This window comes from Macrobrachium nipponense, chromosome 3 (assembly GCF_015104395.2).
Source record: "Macrobrachium nipponense isolate FS-2020 chromosome 3, ASM1510439v2, whole genome shotgun sequence".
NCBI classification, from domain to species: Eukaryota; Metazoa; Arthropoda; class Malacostraca; order Decapoda; family Palaemonidae; genus Macrobrachium; species Macrobrachium nipponense.
The window spans coordinates 49,273,331-49,298,243 of record NC_087202.1 but is presented as its reverse complement, the minus strand read 5'-3'; the positions used below and the strand labels follow the sequence as shown (position 1 = coordinate 49,298,243).

General features: G+C 41.5%; 1 protein-coding gene across 2 annotated transcripts in view; it reads right to left on the bottom strand.

The window, feature by feature from the left end:
- LOC135221755 (WD and tetratricopeptide repeats protein 1-like) overlaps positions 1-24,913 on the bottom strand; it is a 201,275-nt gene that overhangs the window by 46,061 nt on the left and 130,301 nt on the right. For both annotated transcript variants that reach the window (XM_064259569.1, XM_064259570.1), the window contains exons 8-9: positions 12,014-12,293; positions 11,467-11,547 (exon numbers count right to left, since the gene is read on the bottom strand). In XM_064259569.1, the coding sequence (XP_064115639.1) occupies positions 11,467-11,547; positions 12,014-12,293 (361 nt within the window). The remainder of the gene's footprint in view (positions 1-11,466; positions 11,548-12,013; positions 12,294-24,913) is intronic.

The window sequence follows — 24,913 nt, the reverse complement described above, 5'->3', positions numbered from 1 at the left end:
TGTGCGCAATTTTATGTAGAATACAACAAAAAACAACCCATGGTTGTAGCTTTTATCAGTTTTGAAATATTTTCATATAAATAATGATAAATAAAAAAAATTTGTCCTTCGGTCAACTTTAACTCGATCGAAATGGTCAAAAACTGCAATTGTAAGCTACAACACTTACAGTCTAGTAATATTCAATGAATTAACTTCATTTTGCAACAAACAAAAAGTCTCTAGCACAATATTTTGATTTATGGTGAATTTTTGAAAACATCTTTTTTTTATGACCGCGCGTTACGAATTCATGTATCATTTTGTGAAAATATTTTGTCTGTGTTGCTTTGATCGTTTTACAATGTGTTATATACCAAAATGATTGCAATTTAGTGCACAATACAACGAACAAAAAATTAACTTGTTAGCTTTAACCGTTTTGCTCACAGCACGATTTGTATATATATATGAAATTTTTTTTCGTGCTGTCATATATCCCAATATTTATATATGATAATGATATTTTTTTCATTTCTGATAGTTGCATACTAAACTTCAGGCAATGACAAAAAAGGAGCCAAAAATGAACTCTTAATCTTGAAAACTAAACGTACTGTGATTTTTTTTAAAAAAACATTTTTTCTGCTTTGGCGCTCACTTGTGAACGCCGCCAGCATAGGGAGACGATTTTTAAAATACCGCTTCGGCGTTTAAGGGCTAGCCTGCACAGACATGGTGGTGGAATCATCAAGAGTCAAGTATGCCTGTCTGATGGCTTCCCGTATCCAAAAATAGATAGTATTCTTAGACACCTCTTTCTTTGTATGGCCTGTGCTAACAAAAAGTCTGCACCAGCCTGGTCTAAGGTGCCGAGTCCTTTTAAGATAGCAACGCAGGGCCCGGACAGGGCACAACAAAAGCTCTTGAGCATTATCACCCACAAAGTCAGTCAGTGATGGAATGAAAAACGAAGCAACCACACTATCAGTATGACTACCTTACTCACCTGCATCAGACCAGTCCAGCGAATGATGTGTCTATTCCTTAAACCGCCCAAAGGAAGAAGGAAAGGTAAAAGAGAAAGAAGGAGACCAGCCAACTCAATCATTCTCTCATCCACACAATCATCTTAGGTAAGATACAAAAGTGCCCTGTTAAGGGCAACTATGAGTTACACAACTTGTTAGGCAGCCACCACAGGACCCAGAGAAAACGTGTCCGCAGATCTGTGGGCAACATCCTTAAGATAGAAAGAGGTGAATGTGGACTGGCATAACCAAGTACCAGCACTCAGCACTCTATGAACAGCCAAGTTCTCTTTGAAAGCCAGAGAGGGACCAATACCCCTAAGTCATGCGCTCTAGCCTGCACAGACGTGGTGGTGGAATCATCTAGTCAAGTATGCCTGTCTGACGGCTTCCCGTATCCAAAAAGAGATGGTATTCTTAGACACCTCTTTCTTCGTACAGCCTGTGCTAACAAAAAGTCTGCAGCAGCCTGGTCTAAGGTGCAGAGTCCTTTTAAGATAGCAACGCAGGGCCTGGACAGGGCACAACAAAAGCTCTTGAGCATCACCACCCACAAAGTCAGTCAGTGATGGAATGAAAAACGAAGTGAACCTGTCATTGTGCACAGAGGGATTTTGGGTCTTGGCCACAAATTCCGGGACAAATTAGAAGGACATCAACCCTCAACCCCTGGTGTGCTTCACCTCATAGCTCAGACCGTGGAGCTCTCCTACCCTCTTGGAAGATGCCAAGGCCAGAAGGAAAACTGTCTTGAGCATCAGGTTCCTGTCGGATGAGTGACGCAAGGGCTCATATGGACTCTTAGTGAAGGTCTTAGGAACCAAGGAAACATCCCATGTCGGAGGCTTGAGCTCTCTAGGAGAACTCGACTGCTCAAACCCCTTATCTAGCAAGGAAAGTTCCCAGGAAGAGGAAATGTCGATACCTTAAGGCGTAACAACAAACTCAGGGCCGCCCTGTATCTTCTAATGGCAGAAACTGACAAACATTTCTCATCTCTGAGGAAGGTTAAAAAGTCTGCGAGTGGAGAAAACCCCGTTTACGGCACCAATCACAGTAGATCGCCAATTTGCCTTGGTAAACCGCAGAGGTTGACTTTCTAAGACTGCTGGACATATGCCCAGCTGTTCTCTGAGAAAAGCCTCTCACTCGGAGGAGACACGTACTTGATAGCCTCTAACCGTGAAGAGACAAGGATTCTACTGACTGGTGGAACCTTTCCACATGGGGCTGACACAGGAGATGTCGCCAAGGGGGATCTCCCTCAGAACATTTGACGACGACAGCAGATCTGGGAACGATTCTGCCTGAGGCCACAGAGGGGATACCAAAGTCATCCTGAGACCCTGTGAACTCATTAGCCTGTTCAGAACCTGACGGATCAAACAAAACCAAGGGAAGGCATACACCTCCAAGTTGTCCCAAGAATGTTGGAATGCATCCTCTGCCAATGCTAAAGGATCTGGAACCATTGAACAGAATATCTCCAGCTTCCTGTTGAAGCAAGTTGCAAAAAGGTCCAGCATGGGTCTCCCCCAAATCTGGAAAAGCTTGTCTGCCACCACTTGATGAAGGGACCACTCTGTGCCTAGGATCTGATCCCGGCGACTGAGCTTGTCTGCGACCGCATTCCATTTGCCTGGGATATACCTGGCTGAGAGCTCTACCGAATTGTTGACCGCCCACTGGTGAACCTCAACGATCAAGGCTTGAAGTTGACGTGAAACCAAGCCTCCCTGTTAGTTCACATAGGCTACCATCGTGGTGGTGTCCGACATGAGAACGACAGAATGACCTTCTACCTTCCCCCAAAACTAATTCAGACCCAGGAAGGCTGCCTTCAACTCCAAGACGTTGATATGTTGCTGCTTGTCCTCCAAACTCCAAACGCCTGAAGAAATGAGGCCGCCTAAATGAGGGAGGCGTCCAAGAACAGAAGGAAGTCTGGTGGAAGAGAACGCAGAGGGACACCCTTCAACAGATTCTGGTCGTCCAACTACCAATGAAGGTCTTCTCTCACTTACAGAGACAAAGGAACCATTAACAGAGGAGAGTCCCCCCCCAAAGACCCCACAGCTCCTGGCATACCTCCTGATGGAGGGTCCACTCTGTCGGCAGCAGTTGTCCTTGCCGACTGAGGAGATCCGCACGGACGTTCTCGACTCCAGCGATGAACCTTGTTAGGATCGTGACTTCTCTTGCTTTCGCCCATAAGAGAATCTCTTTCGCTAGAGCGAACTGGGAGCGAGAGTGCGTTCCTCCTTGCGTCTTCAAGTATGCCAGGGCTGTGGTGTTGTCCGAGTTGACCTGAACTACGCGACCGGAGACTTTGTCTTGAAAGAACTGGCGCGCCAACTGGATAGCTGCCAGCTCTTTGATGTTGATATGCCAGGCTACCTGTTCCCCTCTCCAGGTGCCTGACATTTCCTCCCCCCCTAGTGTTGCTCCCCATCCCGTGGATGACGCGTCGGAGAACAACACTAGGTCGGGGTTCCGAAGCTTGAGGGAAATTCCCTCTGACAGCTTCAACGGATCGAGCCACCATCTTAGATGGCTCTTTACCTCTTCTGAGATGGTCAAAATCATGTCGAGGTTGTTCTTGTCTGTCCAGCTGTCTGACAGGAAGAACTGAAGAGGTCTGAGGTGCAGCCTCCCCAGGGAAACAAACTTCTCCAGCGAGGAAATGGTCCCCAGCAGACTCATCCATTCCCTCACCGAGCATGAATCCTTCCCTAGAAAGGCTGATACTTTCTCTAAGCCTTGTTGCTGACGTTCCTGGGACGGAAAAGCTCGAAAAGCCACTGAATCCATCTGAATCCCCAGATACACGAAGGCCTGTGTTGGGGTCAGATGTGACTTTTCGAAGTTTACCAGAAGTCCCAGGGACGTAGCTAAGGTCAAAGTCCTTTGCAGGTCCTCCAGGCACCGGGTTTGCGAAGAAGCTTGTATGAGCCAGTCGTCCAGATAGAGAGAGATCCTGATGTTGTTGAGATGGAGCCACCTCGCCACATTCTTCATCAAGATGGTGAACACAAACGGGGCCGTACTCAGTCCGAAACAAAGAGCCCTGAACTGATAAGCGTCCTGAAGGTCGAGTGATACCATCCAATCTCCAGGTCTTAAGGCCCCAAGAACTGACTGAGGTGTCTCCATCTTGAACCTCTGCTTCTCTACAAAGAGGTTCAGACGACTTACATCCAATACCAGCCGCCAACCTCCCGACTGTTTTGGAACCAGGAACAATCTGTTGTAAAATCCTGGTGATTCCAGGTCTAAGACCTGTTCCACTGCTCCCTTCTCGAGCAGATCGAAAAGTATCTTTTGTTTCTCCTGACAATACGATGGGGACAAGTCCCTGGGAGTTGTGCATAGCGGGGGCGGCTTTACGAAAGGGATTTTGTATCCTTTCTCTAGGATGTTGAGAGACCAGTTGTCCACCTCTCTCTCTCTCTCTCTCCAGGCTTCCACAAACAACCGTAGCCTGGCTCCTACCGGCGACTGAAGGACGGATCTCTCATTTCTTGCCCCTAGGCTTAGCAGGGGCTCTTCCTCTAGGAAGGCTTCTTCCTTGAGGGGAAGATCTAGCTGATGTTCCTCCACGAAAGGGTTTTTGCCTTTTAAGAGACTAACTTCCTGAAGACGTGGAAGGGCCAGCAGAGCGTCGTGACGACTGTGCCAAAAGATCTTGCATGGCCTTTTCTTGTAGACTGACCGCCAGATCCTTTACCATAGCCTGGGGGAAGAGATGGCTCGAAAAGGGAGCAAACAAAAGCTCTGCCTTCTGCGAGGGAGAGACAGATTTAGCTGCAAAGTTGCAAAATAGTGCTCTCTTTTTCAACACACCTGCGCAAAAATGTGAGGCTAACTCCTCCGAGCCATCTCTGACGGCCTTGTCCATGCATGACAATACACTGGACAGCTCCCCGAGGCTAATAGAATCTGGTTTACGAGACTGGTTGTCGAGCATGCCCAAACACCAGTCTAAGAAGTTGAAGACTTCCAAGGAACGGAAGAGGCCCTTCAAATGATGGTCCAGCTCCGAAGTCGTCCATGACACTTTTGCCGAAGCAAGGAGTGATCTTCTAGGAGCATCCACAATGCTGGCAAAATCACCTTGAGCCGATGCAGGTACCTTCAGGCCCACTTCTTCACCTGTTTCGTACCACATCGCTGCCTTACCGCTAAGTCTAGACAGAGGCAGGGCGAAGGTGGTCCTCCCTTGCGCTTTCCTTGAATCCATCCAGGTGTTGACCTTACGGAAAGCTCTCTTGGTAGACAGCGATGTCTTCATCTTGACAAATCCAGACGTCTTGCTAGCTTTCGAAGATGAAAGTTGCGAGGGAGGAGAAGGAGGAGCAGAGGGTAGGAAGGTATCGCCGAACGAGTCACGGAGAAGGCGAGCCAGGACTTGGTAGTCCGATGAAGCAGACGTCGAAGGTTGTTCTTCATCAACATCTTCAGAAGAACAGCTTAACTCCCCTTCTTCCTTACCAGAATGCACCACCGAAGGAAGGGGCAAAAGACCTTTAGACCCGAGTCTCATTGCAGAACGATGTCGAGAAGAAGAGGGGAGCGCACCAGATACAGAATCTATCACTGCAGCAGGATCAGCAACTAATGTCTGTGGAGAACGCGGTGTTGCTTGATGCAGAGAAGCGTCAAAAGTAGCATCGGGAAAAGTGTCCGAGCGTCTACTAACCTCCATGTCAGCATCCATATGAACGTCCAGCGAAGCGTCCCTACGAGCGTCCCTCCGAGCGTCCCTCCGAGCGTCCAGCGAAGCGTCAGGCCCCGCATCTTGACGAGCGTCAAAACAAACGTCACGTTGGGCGTCGAAACGAGCAGTTCGAAGCGCAGCAGAAAGACAAGACGCACGTTCCTTACTGCGCGGAGCAGCAGGCACTGAAGCCTGTCCAACAGGGGCAACGTCCTTATCACCAAAAGCGTCGAGATCGGAATACCGATCGTCCCGCAGAGAAGAGAGGGGAGCGTCCAAAGGAACAGGAAAGCAATCCTTGCCCCGAAAGCGATGGGGTCTCTCTCTCTCCAAGGGAGCACCTGCCAGAAGACGTCTACCGTCACCTCTAGAAGAGCACTGGGGAGTAGAATGAAGTCTAGAGGGCGACAAACCAGGCGACGGGGAAGAACGAGGAGAAGGCGAGGGAGACTGCCTGGTCATCTTAATCGGCAGTCTGTCATCCTTCCTACGTCGAGGAACTGCCTCCTTCTGCTTAAGCAAAGCAGCAAGTTGTTGCTGCAGAGCGAGGATGATATCCATCTGAGAAGTCTCCTTCTTAGGAGAAGAGCTGTGCCTGTGAGAAGGCGAGGGGCGAGGGGACGCCTTCTTCCTTCTCACTGGGACTGCCCTGGATCTAGAGCGACTGGGGCGCTCGAAGGCGTCATCGTCGGATGACGTCCTAGTCTTCTTCTGAGGCGGAAAAGCAGCGAAGCTTTCCGGAGAAGACCGCAAATTAGACAGAACTTGACGTGAAGGTCCTCTTCAGAGGCTGCGATCTGAACGAGATTCCCACCCCTTGCGCGGGGAGGACACGTCGGAAGAAGAAAAAGAATCCTTAAGGAGACGTGCATGCGTACGCTCCTTAGCAGCCTGGGAAGCGTCTACAGGAACTGCTGAAGGGACGTCAGATCGGTGGGGGATCCCCGTAACCCTCCTTCGGCCTTCGACGTGCCCTCTCCCTGAGTCCTGGGAGTCCGGCAGAGGTCCCATCCTATTGGCGCTATAGGGCCGATCTGACACCCCCTCCACTTCACTAGGGGCACTATCACTGCACTTCACTTCACTTTGCCTATTTTTTAAGGCAAGCACTTTGGATTCTAGATTCTTTAACGAATCCAGAATAACAGAAAGGGCATTACCCTCCGCAGACACCACTTGAGGGCCCGAAGGCAACACTACGGGGTTAGGAGTTGCAAACTCTACAGGAAGGTTAGAGGGAGAAACATTAATGCCCTGTCTGCTATCCGACTTACTCCTAGAGGAAGAACTGATCCTATCATGCTTCAACTTTCAAACGTAGGATTCATACGCCTTCCATTGTGAATCACTCAAGCTTTTGCACTCTATGCAGCGAAAATCATATGCACACATTTGTCCCCTGCAACTCTTGCATACTGTGTGAGGGTCCACCGAAGCCTTCGGTAGCCTCACCTTACATTCATCCTTCATACACACCCTGGCGCTAGCCGAACTAGACCCAGACATCTTATTAAAGGAAAAAACCAAGCCAAAATCTAAAACAATCCACAATCAACGTGTGCCTAGCTACCGATCCAATGTCAAAAAACCAAAAGTCAAGAGGATACTCAAATAGCAATAGCAGTTTTCCAAAATCCTGAGGCGGAGGTGCTGTAAACTGTTGTTTACAACACCGGCGACAGAGAAAATCTGATAGAAAATGGGAATGGTTCCTGATACCCGCCTCCCAGCGGCGGGAATGGGTACTAACCACCTGGCCTCTCACTACGTGTGTCGTAAGTTTTTAGAAATTCTGTCGGACTTCAGAGAATACAGCTATATATATATCTGCCAGGTAGGTTTCATGAACAAATTGTATTTTTCATAACTAACAAACCTGAGGTCTTAACATTAGGATAATACTAGCGCCAAGCTGGAAACCGGTAGAATTAAAAATAAACTTGTGAGATCCAGGGACTATTGGCATCTATACCAGGTCAAGGGTTAAGTAGTATCCAGAATGCCCTTGGCGTCCTGTGACCTGACAGTACTCTTTCAACCCAGTTTAGACTGCCAGAGGGGTGGTTAAAAGTGGACCTTTATCTGTTAAGACCTCAGGTTTGTTAGTTATAAAAAATACAAATTGGTTAAAAATTTGTCATTTGTTCATATGCGAAACAAACCTTTGGTCTTAACATTAAGATAGACTTACTTATTGGTGGGACGTAAGTGTCTATAACTGACTGGGAGTTTGCCACCTTTATCCATTTCCGAATCGTAGGTGTATTCTAAGACAATGGACTATTAACCCTTGAACCAAAGATATATGAGAATCTATTGGTTTCCCTCCCTGGGTGTTCCTACGATGCCATGGTTTATTACATTACGGAAGATGGAGAACTTTCCATTCTCATAAACCACTCCTGTCCATTGTATCTGGATCTATTATCACCCCTCTCTCTCTCTATTACCAAGAGGAGTGTGTTGCTACTGAAAAGTATACTATACTCTAGATTATCTTTACAGTATGGCTGACCACCTCACCTGCATCTAGTCCGTTCCAGCTCATGATGGTACTCTCTTTCATACTGCCCGTAGGTAAAGGAGTAGAAAGAAAGTAGTAAAAAAGAAAGACCAGTCATCTCATTCATTCTACTTTCATACCTTCATCTTAGACTAGACACAAACTGACCCGCCAGGGGTACTGGATGGGCTATACCACTTGCTGGGCCGCCACCACTGGACCCAAGGAAAAAGTGTCCAAGGATCTATGGGCAACATCTTTTAAATAAAAAGAAGTGAAAGTTGTTTGGCATTGCCAAATACCAGCTTTCAAAATTCTCTCCACAGACATATTCTTCTTGAATGCCAAAGAAGCGCTCAAGGCCCTGATGTCATGAGCTCTAGCCCTCTCTTGGCTATTTGACCCTCTGGCTTCCGTCATGTATGCATTCCTGATCGTTTCTCTCACCCAAAACGATACTGTATTCCTGGACAGTTCCTTTTTGTTCCGTCCTGTACTTACAAACAGCCTCCGGCACCCCGCCCTGAGATGCCTTGTCCTTCTTAAGTACGCTCTTATTACTCTGACAGGACACGCAAGCATTTCTTCCTTGTCTTTAACTACAAATTCTGTCAGAGAAGGTATGGAAAAGGAGTCAAATCTGCCATCCACTACTGATGGGTTTTGAGTTTTGGCTACGAATTCTGGGACAAACTCAAATACCATTGACTTCCAACCTCTCGAATGCTTTACCACATATGACAGACCATGCAGTTCCCCCACCCTTTTGGTTAAGGCTAGGGCTAATAAGAAGACAGTCTTCAGGATCAAGCTCCTATCTGTGGACTGTCTTAATGGCTCGTAGGGGGGTTTTGTAAGACTACTCAGTACCATGGTCAAATCCCAATCTGGCGCTTTTAGTTCCTTCGGAGAACAGGACTGCTCAAAACTCTTCATTAACATACCCAACTCCCATGAAGACGAAATGTCCACACCTTCCATGCGTAGGACCGAGGCTAGAGCAGCCCTGTACCCCTTTACAGCAGATACAGACATATGCCTTTCTGTCCTGAGATATATCAGAAAATCTAATAACAGTTGAATAGTGGTTCCGGTGGAGACAAGTTCCCTCTATGACACCAATCACAGTATGCTGACCATTTTCCTTGGTAGACTGCTGTAGATGTCCTTCTGATATTTCCTGCCATCTGTGTTGCTGCTTTCTGAGAAAAGCCTCTCGCTCGCAGGAGATACTTGACAGTCTCCAACCGTGAAGTGATAAGGACTTCACCGACTGGTGGTACCTTTCCATGTGCAGCTGACATAGTAGGTTGTTCCATGGGGGTAACCCTCTCGGTATGTCTATTAGGAGTTCCAACAGATCCGGAAACCATTCTGCCTTCGACCATAAAGGTGCTGCCAGAGTCATTTTGAGGTTCTGAGACCGCATTACCTTGTTCAGAACCTGATGGATTAAACAAAATGGAGGAAATGCGTAACTTCTGCTACTGCCTCTAAGTCTGGGACTACTGAACAATACACTTCCAACTTTTTGTTGTACCTGGTTGAGAATAGGTCTATGATCGGCCTTTCCCACAATATGAGCATTCTGTTCACTACCTGTTGATGCAAAGACCACTCCGTTCCCAGGATCTGATCCCTCCGGCTCAACTTGTCGGCCACTATGTTTCTTTTTCCTGGAATATATCTGGCCCTGATGTCTACTAAGTTCTCTACAGCCCACTGATGAAGTTGAATTGTCATCATGTGGAACTGCTGAGATACAAGGCTTCCTTGCTTGTTTATGTAAGCTACTACTGTGGTGTTGTCTGACATCAATACCACTGATTGTCCCTTCACCCTCTCCCGGAATATCCTGAAGTGCCAGAAACGCTGCTTTAACTCCAACACGTTTATATGGAGTTCTCTGTCCTCGCAACTCCATTTTGCTGAAATCATCAGCTCCTCCATGTGGGCTACCCAACCTTCGAGTGACGCATCTGAGAACAGCAAGAGGTCCGGAGAGGGTTGCTGAAGGGGAACTCCCACTGTCAGATTGCTGTCCTGCACCCACCACAGTAGGTCTTTCCTCACCTCTGTTGACAAGGGAATTTGCTCATACGGGTGATCTGCCATTGGTGACCAAAACTCCTTCATCCCTCATTGCAGGGATCGAAGGTGTAGCCTCCCTTGTCCAAGGAAGTTAGAATTCCCAGTACTACTTGCCACTGTCTTGCTGGCTGTGTTTGTTTTTTTTCCAGAAAGGCATTCACCACTTGTTTGCATTTCTCTACCCTCTGGTCTGCTGGGAACACTTTGGCTTTTACTGTGTCTATAATCATACCCAGATACACCAGTCGTTGACTTGGATCCAACTTTGGCTTCTCCTGATTTATCACAATGCCTGGGCTGTGACAAAACTGCAGAAGGGTCACCCTGCCCCGAAGTAATTTTTCTCTGGACTTTGCTATCACCAGCCAGTTGTCTAGGTATCTTATTAGCCTGATCCCCTGAGCATGCGCCCATGTCGACACAAGAGTGAATACTCTTGTAAAAGCTTGCAGAGACGTTGTCAACCCGAAGCACAGGACTCTGAATTGGAAAACTTCCTCTGCAAGACTGAAGTGGAGAAATTTCCTGGAAGACTGATGGACTGGAATCTGAAAGTTATGCGTCCTTCAAGTCTATTGTCAGCATAAAGTTCTTGACCCTGACTGCTTATTAAGAAATTTACTGTGGTGTTTTTGGAGGGCTTGGAACGGATTAGCCATTTTACATGTTACATGTGGTCCAAGATACGAAAACCTCATGATACGAAGGGCGCCTCAGAATGGATTAATTTCGTATCTTGAGGTACTACTGTATACACCTTCTGTCCTTTCAAAATACGTAGTGGGTTTGATTCAACTACAAATTTTATTTACAAAACTTTTCAAACCTTGGTTCTTGTTATTGCTTATTCTGCAAAAATTTGTCCAATTTAGTAGGATTGTTTTGTTTAGGTAATGCAGATTGATGATTGGGATAGTTTTAAGCAGATTATGACATTTTATGATTAATGGATTTGTATGAAAAACTGACTGCTGAAGGCTAATAATTAGACAATGCATGCAATAAGAATCATGACTAAAACATGATAGGACTGACTCATAAAAATGGATGCATCAAGTAAATAAAGTTACCACTTAAGGTCTCATGTTAATAAGTAGTAAAGACTAGTCAATTAGTATGAGTAAAAATGTAATCTCAAAGCTTACCTGAAATGAGCTTTTACATGATACGGATCAATCTCTAGAGCCGTGAAACAATCTTTGAGGGCAGCATAAATATCACCTTCCCTGTAATAAGATCTTATGGATCAGTAAACTATAAAAAATAAGTCATGTCTATGAAAAGGCAAAGGAAAGGAAAGCAAAGTTACTGAGAAAATTTAAATACCATGAGAAAATTTGCAATAAAAATGAATGTACACATCTTCCAAAAAGTAAAAAGATAATAACAAAGGTAAAATGACAGTGAGGAGTACACAATAACAAGTCATTAAGGTTCCTTGTAACATAATTATTATTGAAGTGATGATTTAGCATGAAAAAAGCTTAGTACATCTGGGAGAGCAATACTACACTGAATTAATAAAACATAAATCTAAATAACATACACAAATATTCATTCAATAAAAGAGCAAAATTATAAGAAAAATTAAATAAAAAATTTTATACCAAAAACCACACAAATGTAATCAAAGTCTAGGATTATTAGAAATATTACAAATATCAGAACACTAAACATTTCTTAATTCCTTACCATTTTCTTTTCATGAGAGCTGCTGCCCTATTACTGTATAAAACTGCAGAACTTGGACAGATCTGGGCGGCCTGATTGTAAAGTTGTAGAGCAGTTATGTAATTCTCTGCAGCAAAAGCTTGGTTGGCTCTTGCCTTGAGAGTTTCTGCTCTTGGAGGAAGGGGAGCAGACACAGGGAAACGAGGAGAGGATGTTTTCTCTCCGTTACTGAGATGACTTGAAATTCCATTGGTATTTGAGGATATACTCTTGCAGACACCATTTGAAAGCCCGTCACCATCTAAAGACGTAACAAAAAATGACAGCTAAATTCCTTGCAATCAGGACCCTTAGGACAAAAAGGCTGATGGGTATTTGAATGTGCTAGATGCATGAGAAAAATACTTCTAAAATGGCATTCACATATCCTGAATGATGATTCTGTCATTTGTTACCAATAAACAATACCTACTTTAAACATTTCTATTATTAAATAATCCATAAAATCTTAAATGACTTCCAATGCTAGTGTGAAAAGTGCTGGAAAAAAAAAAACCTTTTTTCTTTTTTTTTAAAGAATACCCCAGACAGAAAATGGTGGGCAAATGCCCAGCAAATGCATAGTTTACTTCCGTGAAATGCATACATATAATTACACACTTAGGCACAATAACTGCATTGTTCACCTTAAAGCACTGTATGCATGGAGGCATACACAAGTATGCTAGGTTTACACAGACTATATAACAATAATGCATTCATTTATGCAAATTGGTTTAAGCAAACTTACAGTAAATTTTATTCTCATACACGAACTGAAATCAGTTGATATTTAAGCTATAATTCACTTGAAAATTAAAAGAAAAAAGTTCCCAACAGAAAAACAAATTTAGTCAGTGTTTATTTGAAAAGAAGTAAACATTCTTTCTCTCTCCCTCTTTCTCTAGATATTTCTTGATTCTGTGGCAGTTGGAGGAAAATGTGCCTTATCATTAATAGTATTGTTATTACTTAGTACTAGCATTAAGACACACTAGCATACTAGACACAACCCAAAATTTGGGGAGCATAATCTGGAAAAACTAGAAATACCTCTCGATACTCCCTAACCTTCAAAATTGTCCCCACTACTGGTTGGTAATTTTGAAGTTTCCTACTCAAATAAAATGGTACATGGTAAAAAAGAAAAAGTAACTATGATATTTTCATATTTTCAATATACTTGCCAAGTAATCGCATAGCAAAGGTTTCTTCTCATATGACAGCCTTTGTTAAAAATTTCCGGTAGCGATTCAATTATTTTTGTGTAGGCGAGAGGCTCCACCCACTATCAGGGCACTCGGGCAAACAACCAGCCAGTTACTTCAAGTATGTTCGTGCCCTTATGACCATATGAGGGGAGGTGGGTGGGCTCTGATTCTGTAATTACTTGGTAAGTATATATGAAACTTAATTTTATTATGAAAATACCATTCTCATATAAATAACTTACCACATAATTACATAGCTAGTTGGTGCTCATCTTAGCTTGTAGTGGTGTGGCGGTTGAGCCATGGTTCACCTCTACTTCAGTGGGAGCTTTGCAGCGGAGGATAGGCTTGATGGATAACAAAGCATACAAAAGTGCCCTTGCCCTGGGCGCAGTGCCAAATTAAAAACAACCAGACAAAGCTGTCATCTATTCCAAAAATATCACAATCCATCCACTAAGACTGGTAGGTAATCCAGGTACACTGTACCCCCAGGATCCCCAAAACTCGAAACCCTACTTCAAGGCGAAAAGATAGTAGGAGAAAAAGTGCTTCCTATGAATCCTCTCCCATTACCATGGTAGCCACCATAAGGGCTGCAAGGTATTGTAATTACTAAACACTGTTTCTACCATCTTTAAAAAGTGCAATGCAAAACCTGATTTGCACTTCCAATAAGCTGACTGCTGAATGGAGGCTAAGGACATATTGTGCTTGAAAGCTAAAGAGACAGACAATGCCCTGATGTCATGAGCTTTCACTTTGAAAATAGGCAAAATATCCTCCTGAATCTGTGAATGAGCCTTTGTAATTAAATCCCTTAGGAAGAATGACAATGCATTCTTAGTAAGAAGATTCAATGCATTCTTAACTGAACACCACAGGTTACTGGATGGACCTCTGATCTTTTTATTCCGGCTTAGGTAATACCTCAAATCTCTGACAAAAAAGAGAGCTCTCTCTTCTTCTTTGGAGCCAAGGATATCCAGTAAATTCTTAATGGTAAAAGAATGAGGCCAGGGCTTGGATAAGTTCTCGTTCTTGGCTAAAAATCCTCGGTTAAAGGAGCAAACTGCATCTCCTTGGGAAAAACCTACCCTTTTACTGATGGCTTGAATCTCACTAATATATTTAGTGGTAACAAGCAACAAGGAATAGTCTAACAAGTGAGATCCCTCCAGAAGCGGAGCAAAGAGGTTCAAAGGTAGGACCTGTCAATACTACATCCAGGTTCCAAGAGACTAGTGCTACCCGGCTTTTTCACACTTCACTTTTTCACGCTTCATTTTGTTACGGATTTTTGAGGACCACATTTACTTTTCCACACGGAAACTTTCACTAATTCGCAGATTTTTTTTCTATGAAATTTTATTTATATAACTTATATCATTTTTGGGGCAACTAAGGCCATTCAGTGCTGAGACAGAAATTGACAGTTAAGAGGTTTGAAAGGTATTACCGGAGGAAAACCTTGCAGTTGCTCTAGGAAATAATTGTTAGGAGAGGGTAGACAATAAGATGGAAGGAAGAGAATATGAACGGAGGTACACTAAAAGGAACTAAAATAGTGCAGCTAGGGACCGAAGGGATACTGCAAAGAACCTTATGTAATGCCTACATTGCACCAAATAAGGTGAACTGATGGCACTACCCCACTGTTTTTTCTCTATGAACTGTATCTCTAAAATCATCACAAATTCACTATTTCATAGAGCACCATTATTTATTCACTAACAACTATTTTTTCATATTGTGTTCATGACTAAATACAGACTTTTATGATGAAAATAATTTACAGCATCAGGTTGGGCCGTTGGGCCCCAAACTGAGCATAATATGTGTACACACACACACAAAAACACAAACACACACTCTCTCTCTCTCTCTCTCTCAATTATACAACTGAAGTGCTGTAGTGTTTTTGGATGTTACAGCATGTTGTGCAACATTTAAAATATTTGCTAATTATTTAGTTTGTTTTTTTTAGTGAAAACTATTACACTCAGTCTGGCGCCAAACCTGGAATGAGCTTAAGAGATAGTACATTACTATTTTATAAGTACACAATAAATTATTTTTATAATAAAATTTTAACATATTTAATCACAAACACCATATGAAAAAATACAATAATAGTAAATAAACAGTGTTGCTCTAAAAAAAATGCAAATTAGTGATAGTTTTAAATGTTTTTACCAATATACATATAAAGAAAATGGGACGACTCCAATGCTATGAGAGTAAACAGCTATGCTTATGTGTATACAGGGGCAACGTGATTTAGTTGTTTAACATTCTGTAAGAAAGATTTAGTTAATTTGTATTGAACATTTTATGTTTTTACCAACTCTCCATTAATATTAACATTTTATAATTAGTAAATCATTATTGTAAGCATTATAGGGGGCATTAATCAATGATGACTTAGGATGTTTTGGAATGATGGTTTTAGGTGCATTTTTTGTTTGAATTGATATTAAATTGTTTTAGTATAATAACTTAATTTAGTAGTTCATCAAAAATATACATTAACCCTTAATGGACAGGGTAAAAAATTAATATGCAGCACCCCAGGCCAGCAAAACTTTAAGGTCGGCCAATTTAAGAAAAAACACCTAAATGGAAAGAGAAAGATATGCAAATGCACATGGTGTAAGACAAAAAATTCTAAAAACTTTTCCCTACCTTCTACGAGAAGTTGAAAATGACTATTTACAACCCCTTGTGGGGCCTCTTTTACAAGACAATCATAAATTTTACTAAGTTATACACATTTTTTTAAATAAATAAATTTATTTCAATCTGTAATATTATAATTATCGCTCACACAATATCAAAACAGATAAGAAATAAAATTACTAACAAATTCTGAGCATATTAGTTGTAAAATATTTACGTAAATTTATAGAGCGAAGATGCATCAACTTTCTTGGGATTTTACATGTTTTTTTTAATATTTCTTTGCTAAATTACATTTACAACTGACATACTATCATAAAAGATGAGAACTAAAACCAACAGCAACCTGCGGGTATATTCATGAAATTTACAAAAAGACGTCAAGAACCCAACTAAAGGCGGCCATACACATACGTGACTGGCACGCTGATTTCATAGCAACTGGCCCGAAACGGTCAGTCTTTATCATGTATGGGGGTTATTGATGCCAGTCCTGTCGAGCCAGGCCTGTCCTATTGTCCTTTCAGCATGTTGAACTGATTGGCATGTCAGGCTCCAGGTGTTGGGAAGGACTGAGGCAAAGTTTCAACATGTACAATACCTGTATGTGTACTCAGACACAATCGTCCTATTTCCTTGTGGGAGTTGGGGCAGTACTGCTGTTGTGAAAGGACATTGCAGTCAGTGAAGTATTTGCCTCATGATTTCATTTGTGATTTTTAGGACCTGTACAGAGCACTTCCATGCTTGTGGAAAATGCGAAGTCCAGATTACTCCAATAAAGTAAAACAACAAGCAGCTTATTAGCAATTACTGGAATTATATAAATAATATAGATAAAGATGCAGGCATATCAGCACAACCATTGGGACATCATATCCGAGACATGCCAAGCAATATATGATGCTTTGAGGAATGGGTATTTAAAGGTAAGCAAAATATGACGAACTTTTAGTACTTCATTTTGAGCATTGCTGGATGATAACATTAATACAATGTCAGAGAATTCATATAGTTATAAACTGTTATGTAAATTCTTTCATGTAAATCATAAGAGATATTTTAGACATTACTGGATAAAATTAGTACAGCGTCAAAGACGTCAGATAATTATAAATGGTTGTGTTTATTTTTTGCAACGTCAAAGAATTCTTCTAAACTTCTATGTATTTTTATGTGGAATGAGCCTCTTGCCCACTAGCTGGTGAATTTGTGAAATGAGAAGTCTCCCCAGTTTTCCTCTGATTTTCATTTGCAAGGGGAAATTGAGATGATGAGGAAACCATATTCAGTGAACAGTTAAACAATATTGATAAAACTTCTCTCTTTCTCAGGCATGGTTTCACCCATACTTGATGCCTTTTCTTGCAAATTTCATGTTCGTATTCATCTTGCAGGAATACTATTATCATTACTCCAGTTATCTTCCTTTTACTTGGTGCCATGATTTAAAACACACTCACTGTATCAGGACACTACATGACTGAAAGGAGCACGGCCACTGCATATTTCATCTGCCCTCTCAAAATGTGAGTAGAGCAAGTCATCTGCGTGTATGGGTAATACCCAAGTGGACTGGAGCAAGCGCTACTCCCGGCAGGACAAACCCCATGCCAGTTGCGTACGTGTATGGCCACCTTTAGTCTCTCATGAGCCACACAGTGGATGTTAGCCATTCTAAAATTTCCCATTAGTGAATTTATGGGCTATAGAAGTAATGGACCACCTTCCCGACTGATTCCCCCAAAACGATGACACGTAATATTGTTATACGACATGAGTCACTCCGTCATCTACCCAAACCCTGTCATTGCTAATCACGTGAGCATGTCTATCCAATAAGGGTTAAGTTATATTTTTGTTGAACTACTAAATTAGCCTGTGAACTTTTAAAATAAGACAGTTATAAGCATTTTAGTTTTAAGGGGTACAGGGTATTTGGCAGTTAAAAGCTTTTTTAGAGGGGATTTTGCATTTCCGCGGTGGGTTCTGGAATGTATCCATGTGAAAATGTGGGGGAGTGCTGTAGGTCATCCTTCCTCTGCTTGGACGTATCAAAGGACTTGATGAGGTCTTTAACATCCAAATTTGACAAAAGTTCTATGCCTCTTTGTTTAAAAACTGTTAAGCATAGCTTGATATCCTTTGATTCTGAAAGAGGCCAAATGTCTATAGGAGGTTATCAGCAATCTGAGTTATAGATGTCTCAGAAGAAGAGACATTATATCTGGTGCACCATCGATGGAAGACTGCCCATTTTACCTAGTAGACCAGGCGTGCATCGTGCAATAGCCTCTGCAGCTCCTCTTGAAAATCGTTACACTCTGACAAGCTTGTGGACAGTCTGAAGCCTGTCAGAGCAAGAGCGGAAACCCTTGGTAGTGTCTCCTGAAGAGGGGCTGTCTGTGCAGTTTTTGGGGATGGAGCCTTGGGGAGTCGTCCAATAACCGTAGAAGGTCCGGGAACAAATCTTTCAGAGGCCAAAATAGGGCTACGAGGGTCATAGTCATGTTGGGATGATTTTGGAACTAGTTTATCATCTCCTCGACCATGCTGAAGGGAGGGAAGGCATATAGATCCAGACTGGACCAATCTTGCCCCATAGTTTCCAAAGATCCAGACATCCCAGGGGATCCAGGGTCCATTTGGTGGGAAGGACCTGCTTTCGATGACTCGGCTCATCCGCTAATACATTAAATTTCCCCTGGATAAAGTGAGTGATCAAAGTCACTCAATTTTGATCCACCCCCAGGAGAAGATCTCTTGCTGCCTGGCAGAGAAAAAAAGTCCTGCCTTGCATTCAAACATACATTAAGGCCGTGGTATTGTCCACATTAACTAATACTGCCTTGTTGCAGATTATTATTATTATTATTATTATTATTAATATTGTTAGTTATTATTATTCTTATTATTATCATTATAATAATAATAATAACAATTAATAATAATAATAGTTTAACCAGACCACAGAGCTGACTATCAGCTCTTATAGGGCTGGCCCAAAGGATCGGGATGAAAAACCAAGTCAAGGCCAAAGGCCTAGAACTGGGGCCAAATAGGTCATTTGCATGATGATGAATTAATTAAAATGAAATTTAAGACACCTTGTGAGATAGTAGTATATAGTTTAGTGATAAACCATATTCGACAAAATAAATATAAGAATAAAGCATTTCAATATAAAATTTAGTATAAAATATATACAATGTATCACTGCGGTGACATCACACGCAGCTGACTTGAGACTGAACGAGAAAACGTTGATATGTTGAGGAGAGAAGGAGAAGAGAGTTTAGAATATTACTGTATGTATGTAAAAGTAATAACAATTTGTATAAAAAAAAGAATTTCACAATAAATTTAACATGACGATAAAGTATGAAAACAACTAAATGCAATACAGAAACAATAAAAAAGTCTTAATAGAGCCAGTGTTCAGTGCACTGAGACGGAATAATTTAACCTTATTTAACAAAATAGTAAATGCAAGAACAAAGCTTTTCTCAATAGAATTTAACATAAATGATTAACAAAATAGTTCGTCATTCCGGTGATGCACAGCTAACTTTAGATAGAGGGAAAAAGCGTTTACATTTTTCAGGACTACTGAATTGATGATTTCAAGTTATGCATTGTGATATTGTTGAGAAGAGAAGAGACTAAAATCTTTACAATATTATGTACATAAAAGCAGTACCAATTCAAATAAAATATTTCATGAGCCAGTGTTCTGTGTGCTGAGTAAAACGATACAGAGGAGAGGAGAGGAGAGGGAAGATGGGTCTGCTTCCTACTAACTTACTAGCTGGGCTGGGATGATTATTCGCCAGTTTCTTTCACTACTACTCAATTTACCCAAATCACTTCTTTTTGTTACAGTAAAATACCCATCAAGTGACAGTTGCTTTTTACAAAACACTGTAAAAATAACTCTGCTCCTTAATAAACACACTGATGCCACGTTCAGCTTCTGCATGTCTTCGATTGTTTGTTTAAATGGCTTCCTTGTGAAAATTTACATAACCTCTCTTTCCTTTTCTTGCATTCTTTACTTATCATTTACAGGCCGTCTCTGGTTATCTGCGATCCAGTTTTATGGGGTTTGTCTAGCACCATAAAATCAGCAATTTATGGCGCCATAACGGGGCGAGTTCCAGTTACTGGGGACATAAGGCTAAGGCCCCACCGAATCCGTCGCTGCGCGTCGCGTGCATCCAACACGGCTATCCGTCTACAAGCGTGTCCGTCTTCTGCGCGTGTGGCCCAATCAGACAAACGAGTGACAGTTAAAAGACGGACAATTCAAACTTCAGCAGTACTTGCCGTTATGAAGGGAGCGCGCGAGGTTTTCCTCCGACTCGGTGCTGTCAACCAAATTAGAGGGGTTGAACAGTAGGAAAATCTGGACTTATGACATAAATTTAGAAGAGGAAAGAGTGGAGAATATGCAAAACTCTTTCATAAGTTACGATAGCGTCCAGACAAGTTTTTTTTTTAATATTGTCGGATAACGCCGAAAACCTTTTGACTTAATTCCCGAGGGCATTATATCTCGAATATCAAAATTTGATACCAATTACAGAAGATCCGTATCAACATAAGAAACTTGTAGTAACTCTGAGGGAAGGATTACTGATGTCGAAATTTGTAAAGTTGCACTTTATTTTATTTAATACAAAAATTAAGATACGTAGAATTGAGTGTGACCTGAACACTTTGATACAGGAACTTCTGAAACAAAGATATTTACATAAATGTATCCATTAGAATATAATAAAAAAATGCTTTAATCCTTTATCATAACCACAAATCATCACATTTGATTATAACTCAAAGTTGGCCAGATGGTTCAAATGCAGGTTGTTCTAGGTCTACCACAATTTCTTCCTTCATGCGGACCCCAGCTCGGAGACGCACGTCCACGTGTGCCTAAAAACAAAAAGTTTTGTTCCTTGTGCGTCTAGTCCGGTAACGCAAGAAAATGTTTTGCTTAGGAATCGAACAAAATTCTACATGTACCTTTACCTTTAGTGAAATTCATTCCTCCATGAGTTTCAAAATGTTTACAAAACTTTAATTATTTTTACAGTAACCTTTCCTATGATGCCCACCCAATAATTATCTTTGCCCTAAAGTTGCCCCCCCAACTTTTTGAGGGGTAAAATCGCCACTGGTTCCAACTATTTACGGGTTCTAACTTTTTGCGGGGGGTCTGGTAAACATCCCCCACAAATACGGGGGAACCACTGTATTTCTGATGGGGATAATTGTTTCATATTTTGAACAAATGATATTTCGAACAGCCTTCTGGAACGGATTAAGTTCGAAGTCAGAGGTACTACTGTATTGCAAATGAAAAAACATGTTAATAAAGTTTTTCTTGTAGGACGCAGTAGGGCATTGAATACATGTATAAACAAAATAATTGGTTAGTTTGAAGTACAAGCATTTGTTTGACAAACGATACAAAATTTTCTTGAAAATTTCATTAAAAAAATGGAATGTTTGACATAAACGTTCAACAAACGAGGTACTACTGCACTTGTGTGTGTGTGTGTGTGTGTGTGTGTGTGTCTCTCTCTCTCTCTCTGATATGATGAGCTCCATTTTCCAACACAGGATTTTATCTGTTTTAATTTATTATTTATAGGTTCCTCACTCCAAATAATTTTGCCATTTACAATGACTGTTTTTATATATTACATAATAATCACTAATTGGGGTTGCAGACCATGGTCAAGTAAAACTGAAGTCCTTAGCAAACTGCTTTCAGCTCTCTGATGTTTATGTGAAGGCTCTGTTGTTCTGGGGATCATGTCCTGGAAACTTCCTGGTTCCCTAGAAGGGCTTCCTAGCCTTGGTGCGAGGCATCTGAGTACAAGTCTAGGTCAGGGCTCAGAAGACATAGGAACTTTCCCTCTAAAAGTCTATCTTCAGACAGCCACCATTGTAGGTCCAATTTAATATCCATGGTGATTGGAAACACATATGTGTCCAACTGTGTTTTCCTGTCCCAGTTGGCTTTGAGGAATTGAAAAACTCTCATATGGAGTTTGCCTAGCTTGACAAACGTCTTGATGGATGACGGAGTCCCACGAGAGGCTAGAAAACTGCGGACCATCTGAAGCCAGCTGGCAATTCTCTCGGCAGAGGGAAAAGCCTGAAACATCCAAGATTTGAGAATCATTCCCAAATATAGGATCTCTTACGCCGGTCAACTGGGACTTCTTGAGGTTGATGAGAATTTCCAGTTCCCGAGTACGAAGAATCTTGAGCAAGTCCTTCATGCACTTTTCCTTTGAAGGGAATCGAAAAAGCCAGTCTTCCAGATACAAACCGACATTTATATCTAATAAATGGAGCCATTTTGCTAGAGTAGTGAGGACTCGTGTAAATTCCCGAGGTTCCACAGAGAGGCCGAAGCAAAGAGCCCTAAACTGGAAGATACTTCCTGGAGTCCTGATGGCTGGGGATGTGGAAGTATGCATCCTGCATATCCACGGCTACGATCCAATTGCTCTGGAGAATGGATGAAAGGACTGAATGGTTTGCCTTCAGAACAAACAGATAAAGGCCGCTTACTTCAAGGACTGGTCTCTAACCCCCAAAGTTTTGGGGACCACAAAATGACGGTTTTAGAGGTCCTCTTTGCTGATGTCCTCGACTTCTTCCATGGCCCTCTTTAGAATGAATGAGGAGACTTCCTCCAAAAGGGTTGAATGTTTCTTGATGCAATGGTAGAATAAAATAAAGATAAGCTCTTCATGAATGGGATGGTAGAGCCCTCCTTCAGAACCTTGATAATCCATTGTTCTGCTCCCCTGACCATCCACTTTTCCCAAAACTCTAAAAGTCTGGCTCTCACTGGCACACAAAGGACTTCCTTCTCATTGCTTGGGCGAAGACTTGGTTGAGCTCTTCTTGACTGATCTGGCCAAAAAGCAGACACTGGAGCAGGTCCTAAGGAGTGACCTGTGCTTACTTTCATGAAAACGCAACTGCTGGAGTGGAGAGGTCATCTTGGGAGCAAATGCAGATGAATCCTCAGGTTCATCTATATACAGGCGGCCCTCGGTTAGCGGCAGGGGTTCCGTTCCTGGCCACCGACGCCAAGCGATTTTCGACGCTGAGCGATTTTAAAGCTTACGGCCGCCGCACACCTTCTTTTGAAACTCTAGACCAGTCAAAGGCGCCGTAATCCCACAACGGCGCAATAAGTAAAATTATATTTATGCAGTATAGTACTATAGAATTTACTGTACAGTACATGTGGGTGTCTAGAGTATGTAAAGATATAATAAAGTTTATACAGTGTACAGGTAGCTGGAGTGTTCAGGTTACGATCATTAGTCTTACGATAGTCCGATTTTATGAGAGATCAAATTACAATGGACTAACTTTTTCCATCTTCTAGTTACATAAGTTCAATAACAGCAAAAGAGAATGATGAAAGTATGGTTTTAACGTTATACTCGTTGCGTGAACGTGTACAGCCATGAACAACTGAACGAGAAACGACTTTTTTTTTTTTTTTTTTCTAAGTACAACCGAACTGGATAACATCTGTTTGGCTTGTATTTCGATCATCGTACTACAGTGCAACATTACCGTATTTGTTATAAATGGCGTTATGTATAGAATAGAACTGAGATATCTTAATGTAATAACTTTATTCGCTATAGATCAGAGATCAATATAGATTAAAGATCAATCGGGAAATATACCGTTAAATTTAAACCTAGTTATAACTGAAGCTGAGAAAACTGTTCAAGCTGCTAATGACTATTATCGTACATCGGCAACAAGGATAAAACTGCAGTAAACGTCTGCCATCACACACAACTGTAGATAAAATTGGGATAAAATAATTTTAATAAAAACTACTGTGCTTGAAAGAACACATTTTACTGTTGGTTTCACGCCGTTATAAGATAAATAACGTAAAGTTCGTATTACGATGATATAAAGGATTATTGCGAACAGAATCACGTAATTTTTTACGCAATAAACATGCCGCCAACGTAATCTGTTAACGAAAAAAATAGTAGTTCACATTCACAACGAGACATATTCAATAAATATTTCCGCCTAAAAACACGCTGTATAAGGAAAAATAACTTTGTCTCATATAAGTCAAGTATATAGATATTCGTTTATGCTAACTAGAAGCAAGAGCATTCGCTCAGAATTGCGTTATGGTGAAGCAAACTCGTATTCATCAGCTGATTTCAAACCACAACATTGGCCGCTCCGCGGAATACGGGCTTAAGTTTGCCGTAGTATTTTAAAATACAATAATATGAGAATACATACAATATTCTTGGATACAGTGAAATAATGTATAACTTTTTAAAGGATTTATGGAAAAGATACATAATTAATAAAAATACACAATGCATTTTTCGGAACTGGCGGACAAGAACGAACATGAAAAACCATCCCCTGACAACGTGGAGCGTAGTTACAAAGGGTGCCTTAATTTGTATCTTATTTCTGTACAAAAATGAAAATACCTTTACGTAATATATTTTCATACACATTTTAAACATAAAAGCATAAACATTTGAAAAATCGACACATCGATCGCTAAATTTGCACTTTTTTTTAACTCTATATATTCGGAAGAGCGGCAGACGGCGGCATACAAGAACGAACTTGAAAAAAACATCATAGTCGATAACTTGAAGGGGTTTCAAAAGCTGCCTTTTTATCATATTTCTGCACAGAAATAAAAATACCCTATTCGTAATACATTTTCATACACATTTTAAACATAAAAGCATAAACATTTGAAAAATCGACACATCGACCGCTAAATTTGCACTCTTTTTAACTCTATATTTTCGGAAGAGCGGCAGACGGCGGCATACAAGAACAAACTTGAAAAAAACATCGTAGTCGATAACTTGAAGGGGAGTTTCAAAAGCTGCCTTTTTATCATATTTCTGCACAGAAATAAAAATACCCTATTCGTAATACATTTTTCATA